The sequence below is a fragment of the Colobus angolensis genome, unplaced genomic scaffold (assembly GCF_000951035.1).
Source record: "Colobus angolensis palliatus isolate OR3802 unplaced genomic scaffold, Cang.pa_1.0 Scaffold21, whole genome shotgun sequence".
NCBI classification, from domain to species: domain Eukaryota; kingdom Metazoa; phylum Chordata; class Mammalia; order Primates; family Cercopithecidae; genus Colobus; species Colobus angolensis.
Window position 1 is genome coordinate 5,876,230 of NW_012115266.1, and position 6,652 is coordinate 5,882,881.

General features: G+C 54.4%; 1 protein-coding gene across 1 annotated transcript in view; it reads right to left on the reverse strand.

The window, feature by feature from the left end:
- The window catches only part of KCNK4 (potassium channel, two pore domain subfamily K, member 4), a 7,314-nt gene extending 1,047 nt beyond the window's left edge, over window positions 1–6,267 (reverse strand). The window contains exons 1-5 of the mRNA XM_011942776.1: window positions 5,706–6,267; window positions 1,933–2,056; window positions 1,654–1,814; window positions 1,271–1,457; window positions 647–810 (exon numbers count right to left, since the gene is read on the reverse strand). Of these exons, the coding sequence (XP_011798166.1) occupies window positions 647–810; window positions 1,271–1,457; window positions 1,654–1,814; window positions 1,933–2,056; window positions 5,706–5,894 (825 nt within the window). The 5' untranslated portion in view covers window positions 5,895–6,267. The remainder of the gene's footprint in view (window positions 1–646; window positions 811–1,270; window positions 1,458–1,653; window positions 1,815–1,932; window positions 2,057–5,705) is intronic.
- Window positions 6,268–6,652: the final 385 nt, after the last annotated feature.

Here is a 6,652-nt window from a genome sequence, read left to right on the forward strand (position 1 = left end):
GATTACAGGAGCCTGCCACCACGCCCAGCTAATTTTTGTATTTTTAGTAGGGTTTTACTGTGTTGGCCAGGCTGGTCTCGAACTCCTGACCTCGTGATCCAACCGCCTCAGCCTCCCAAAGTGCTGGGATTACAAACGTGAGCCACCATGCCCGGCCAAATTAAAATTTCATTTATTTGAAATTCAAATTTAACTGAGTTTTGTTTTTTTGTTTTATTTTGTTTATTTGTTTGTTTGTGAGACCAGGGCTTACTCTGTTGCCCAGGCTGGAGTGCAGTGGTGCAATCATGACCCACTGCAGCCTCGACCTCCCCTGGCTCAAGTGATCCTCCCATCTCAGCCTCCCAAGTAGCTGGGACTACAGGCACACACCACCACGCAGGGCTAATTTTTGTGTATTTTCTAGAGGCGGGGTCTCACTATGTTGCCCAGGCTGGCTTTCTGCATTTTTATTTGCTAAATCTGGCAATCCTAACCATGAGGGCAGAGGTGGTGAAGTTACCCACAAACATACCCCTCTGTTTCCTGCGAGGCACACACAGAGAGGCTCACTCAGCCCCTGCCTCAGGAGCCCACACCCTGGATAGGAGACAGCCTGCTCAACCCCCTGCTAGGGAACAGCACATTTGCACCACAGTGCACAGACGCAGTGCCAACCCTGGGCGCCTACCTCTGCCCGAGTGCGGCGGGACACTACTCGCAGCCAGTTCCCGATGGTGGTGAGCACTGAGGCGAAGTAAGCCAGGCCGAGCAGGATCCAGAACCACACCAGCGGCTGATACGCTGGGGAGTCCTGCCTGGGGTCCGCACCTGGGATACCACCAGGAAAGGCAGAAAAGAGCTGGATTGTGGGGCAAGCCTGTGAGCTCTGGTTCAGTGTCTCCCTCCCAGCTCCTGGAGAGGACCTGCCCTCCCTAGGGCAATGGGTATGTGCTTGAGTGTGTGAGTGCAGGCAGGAAAATGAGTGGTGTGCATGAGTTGAAAGTGTACAAGATCAAAGCATGCAAGAAGGGGCGCTCCTGTGCAAGAATGTGACACATGCGAGGGGTGTGTTTAATGTATGTGTGAGCATGCATGGGACTCAAGCATACAAGAATGTGAGTGTGCATAAGGCGCTGGTGTGTGTGCAAGGCTGTGATGGTGCATTCCATGATGGAGGTAGGGGTTAGAGCAACCACATGGGATTTGGAGGGAAAGGCGGGAGTGCAGAGCCCCTGATCAGGAGGAATAAAGTAGATGGGAAAGTGCAGCACAAGAAGGGCAGCCTCACCGGCCACATAGTCACCGAAGCCCACGGTGGTAAGTGTCACTATGACAAAGTAGATGGCCTCCAGCTTGCTCCAGTCCTCCATATAGCAGAACACGAACGTGGGCGTGAGGACAAAGAGCAGGCAGCCGATCAGTAGGAAGAGCATCGCTGACAGCACTCTTACTAGCTCCGGTGGCACGTGCCACTTCTGCGGGGAGGGGCAGTAGACAGGACCCAGGAGACACCAACAATCCCCACTCCCATACTCTCCACTCCCGCCCCCAGGAGCCTGTGGGAGAGGCTTAGGGTCGGCAGGCGGGTGGGGGGGGCATTCATGTGCCAGGGACATGGGGAAGGGTAGCTGGAGGCCAGCACAAGGGCAGGCAGGGCATGGAGCAGCTCACCAAGAAGATGGCTTCAATGTGACCGATGCCACGGCGCAGGGAGGAGCCCAGTCGGTCCCCAACCCCTGCCAGTAGGATCCCAAACAGCGGAATCCCCACCAGTGCATAAAAGATGCAGAAGAGGCGCCCAGCATCTGTGTGCAGGGCCACATTGCCATAGCCTGGGCAGAGGGGCAATGCAGGAAGTCTAGGGGCCGCCTGGGACCCCTCCGTCTCCCTGCACCTTCCCCCATGAGGGAGCTCCTTGCCCTTCCCCCACATGCCAATCCCCTCCCCCACCGATGGTGGTGATGATGGTCCCTGAGAAAAAGAAGGCGCTGCCCAGGTCCCAGGCTGAGTGGCTGCTGTTACTGGTCGAGTTGGTTTCTGGGTCCGCACCCCCTCCCAGGGCATCAGCCACCTCCTGCAGGATAAGGTGTAGAAGGAGGAGCTTCAGTTCTTCCCTCCTGTCTAGGCCAACTTGTGGCCCCTCCAGTCTCTAGGGTGGCTCCCTCCCTGCTCCTCCCTGTTCTCCCCTTTTTTCTGGTCTCCCAGGAGGCAGTCCCTTACAGCAGAAGATGCAAACTGGGTCTAGTCTACCTGCAGGCAAGTTTGTTTGACCTCTACAATGTCTGAGAAACATTTTTGGTATCTGGTCCCTAACTTCAGACAACAAATTTCCACTTTTACCATGGTTAGGAGCAGACCTGGGACCAGATTGCCTGGCTTCAAATGTTTATGCTATGGGACCTTGGGCAAGTTAACTCTCTGGCCTCAGCTTCTGCATGTCTCAAGTGGGAATGATAATGACAGCATCTGCCTCCCAGATTTTTTGTGAACTTGCAACAAAGTAAGCACTGACTGTTAAGTTCCCAAGCAGTGACCACACCCTGTGTTTCTAGCTTTCCAAACCCACGACTCCCATTGCACCTATGGAAGCTGAATTTGAGTCCCTTTCCTTAGAAAATCTCATGAAAGCTAGGGCCTTTCTCTCCAGGAAGGTTTATGTGCCACAAAATTTTGCTTCCAATTTTTAGAAGGTTTATATGCACACACAAAAACACACACATTTCAACCCTGCCGAAGTCCAAGCCAAACCCTGTGCTGCAGTGTAAATAATATTGATTGAGCACCTCTCAATAAGTATTACTATTTTTTTAAGGCTAGTCAAGTGAAGCAGTGGGAGTGGAGAAGGAACCAAGAAATCTGTAACTGCTGTGATCAATTAGTTGTAAACAACACCACTGTACTCAGACCAGCCAACACATATTATTAAATGAACGTAATGTCCCTATTTGGATGTCTCCCTCTCGCCAGCATGCAGGTCCCACGGGCAGGGACTATTTTGAGGTGCTTGCCCGGCCGGACGCGGTGGCTCAAGCCTGTAATCCCAGCACTTTGGGAGGCCGAGACGGGTGGATCAGGAGGTCAGGAGATCGAAATCATCCTGGCTAATACGGTGAAACCCCGTCTCTATTAAAAAAATACAAAAAACTAGCTGGGTGAGGTGGCAGGCGCCTGTAGTCCCAGCTACTCGGGAGGCTGAGGCAGGAGAATGGCGTAAACCTGGGAGGCGGAGCTTTCAGTGAGCTGAGATCCGGCCACTGCACTCCAGCCTGGGCGACAGAGCGAGACTCCATCTCAAAAAAAAAAAAAAGAGGAAGTCAAAGAGACTCTTCCCAAGCAGCAGTGCCAAGGCACAAGAATGGTGTCTGTGGGGCATATCATAAAGCACTTCTTCTCTCCCTGACTGCAGTCCTCATTAGCAAGACTCAGTCCCAACTAATCTTCCTAAAGTGGCTGCTCAGCGCCCTCCATGGCTCCCCACTCCTTGCAGGCCTAAACTCCCCAGCCCAGCATTGAAGCCCTTTTTTCAAACTGGTCCCCACCTCCCTTCCCCTAGTCTTGTCCCTGGGTCTCCAATTTGGCACCCCATGTTACAGCAACCTTCCCCCCAGATTTTCTGAGATGATTGCATTTCCTGTAATAATTTTTAATAAAAGCAAGAAGTGAAAGAGCTAATTAAAAGTGATTTAATGTGTATTTTGCAACCCTTTTCCAATAAATTCACGACTTAAGGGAAAAATCCTGTGTCATCCTGTGTGTTCTAATTTTTGCTTCAAATGACTAGGCATCTGCTAACTCCAGGTTCTGCAAAATGCTCCGGAACTTCCCAGCTTCCACGCCTTTGCCCATGCTGTCTTTCCACATGGGCATCTCTTGCCCCTCATCTCTACTCTCTACCTCTCTCGCCTGGTGTGTTTCAATCACCAGGTCATCCCTCAGGCCGCTGCCATCTCCCTCCTGGTCCCCAGCACCTAGCTTAAGGCCTAGCACAATTGGTGCTTAACAGAAAGAAGGAAACTTCCTTTCCACTGAATCCTACAGTGATCTGTCTGACCATGGATCTCTCCCCTCCCCTAGATGTGACGCCCTCCAAGGCAGACCCTGTGTCTGATCCACCCCAGTATCCCCTTGGCGTATAACACTACAGCACCTAGCACACAGTAGGTGCACAATAGCTGCACAACTAATTCAGGGAGTGAATCCTACTGTGAAAGAGAAATAAAGTGGCTGTCATCCACCCTTCTCAGTCCTGCCTCTCCTTTTCTTCCTTTTTCTTATCCAGGAAAAAAGCAGTTCCATTGTGAAGACAAACTAGGTCAGATTCCCTCCCTCCCTCCCTCCCTCTGCCCTGTGGTCTGGCCAGACACATTCTTCTCAGGCCTCTCTGAGCCTCCACTGGCATTCTGGAAGTGTCAGAGACAATGTCAGGTGGTCTGTGTCCTGACCCCACCCCACGCACATCTCTGCCCTGAGTCCTGTTGCCTTGAGAATCAGCTGGAACACTGAGGCCTCCGTGCCAGTGGCCCCTCCCTCCACAAAGAACAGGCAGGGAACAAAGGGTACTCTTCAATTTCAAGTAATAGACATTAATTTATTAAAGCTAGATCTTCATTTTTTTGTATGACAGTGACTCTGAAATCAGAGAAAGCAACAGAGGTGCCTGCCTGACTGTACCTCAGAAGGCTGCAGCCCAAAATTTTCTTGAGTCTATGGTTGGAGTCTGACCAGAAGTGCCTCAGGGAACCCTGACGCACCCCCCTTCTCCCCACATGGTAAGCATGCATCCTAGGGGGAAGGGGCACCTGACCTGCCATCCCTGGTGGCATGGATCCTGGAACGCTCCCAAATCACCTGCACATGCTCATGTGCACACTTTTCCAGGGGGAGGGGGTGTGTTCACTGTGTTCTTGGGTTTTTCTAAGACACATGACTCCAAAAAAAGTATGGGAACCGGTGTAGGTAGGGTTGCCAGATTTTAGCAAACAAAAATATTGCATGGGATGGACTTGTATTAAAAAGGCATTTGTGGGCCAGGCGTGGTGCCTCATGCCTGCAATCCCAGCACTTTGGGAAGCCAGGGTGGGTGGATCACTTGAGGTCAGGAGTTTGAGACCAGCCTGGCCAACATGGTGAAATCCCATCTCTACTAAAAATACAAAAATTAGCCAGGCGTGGCGATGCATTGCATCTCTGTAATCCCAGCTGCTTGGGAGGCTGAGGCAGGAGAATCACTTGAATCTGGGAGGCTGAGGTTACTGTGAGCTGAGATCACACCACTGTACTCCAGCCTGGGTGACACAGGGAGACTCCGTCTCAAAAAAAAAAAAAAGGGCATTTGTGGTTTAACTGTAATTCACATTTAAATGAGAGTCTTGGATTTTATGTGGCAATCTAGACCGCTGAGTGAGACCTGTGCAAATGTAACATAGCCCTTGTGCTATGGCCATTCATTCATTCATTTTCCCCTCATCCCACCATCACACCCTGAAGGACACAATCTAGGTTCACAGTCCTGGGCCAGGCTCTCCAAGGAAAACAAATGACCCCACTGTTGCCCTATTGAAAACACAGAGACCTGGACCCCAGCCTCTGTCCCACAGCCTCCGGCTGCACCCCGTCCTCAGGAATACTGATCTGAAAGCAGCACCGGCACAGGGCCTCACTGGCACGCAGCTAGTGCCAGGGGTGATGGGTGACAGCTGAAGGGCTGAGGCCCACCCACGCACCTTGATGAGGAGGCCCAGCTCCTGGTCGCTCACACACGGATGGGCCCTCAGGAACTTCTCTCGGACCTCCCCCAGCTCCCTCTGGGCCTGCTGCTCGTGGGGCTGCTCCAGGGCCCGGAACACCAGGGCACCAGACACCAAGTAGAGCAAGACCAGCGCCAGCAGGGCCAGGAGCGTGGTGCTGCGCATGGCGCGCCCAGGCGCCGGGCCAGCTCCACTGCCCGCCTGGAGGGGCCGGGCAGGGGGCTCCTGGGGAGCTGTCGTCACTGTGGGCAAAACCAGGGATGCTGGGGTCACTGAGCTGGCCTGACATCCACACCCTTCTCCTCGATCCCCTACACACCCAAAGATCCATGAAGCCCCCAGCCGCACTGTCCACAGATATCCCTCTGACTGAACACACCAGTCCCCCTCCTATCTCCAGCCTTCCCCTTACCTCCGCTGCCCCTGTCGGGGACCACCGGGTGAGGAAAGAGAGGAGGGCACCAGGAAGGAAAAGGAAGGCGAGTGGGAGGCCGAAAGAGAACCTAAGCCTGGCTAGGGGGAAGCGGGGCGAGTGAGGAAATGTGGGGGGTGGGGGGGGTGTGGGGAACTGGCCCTCGAGGAGGAGGCTGAGGGGGGCTCAGAGACGTCCGAAGGGAAACCCGGAGGAGAAGCCGGACCGCGTAGGGCGGGGACAGGGGAATGGTGGGTCCCGGCTCGCCCGCTGCGGCTGCGACAGCACCTCCGCGGCCTCCTCGCCCTGCTTCCCGGCTGGCCCTCCAGGGTGCCCCCGCGCCCCGCCGGGCTTTCGAGGAACCCAGGGGTGAGTCCCGCACCCAGGCGAGGAGGGGTGCGGGGGACGCCCAGTTTCCGGAAAAAGCAGGGCGGGGGTCCGCAAAGGCCACACGGGCGGGGGCAGTCCCCGGGACAGCTGTCAGTCCCGCACAGCGGGCGGCGGCGCCCAC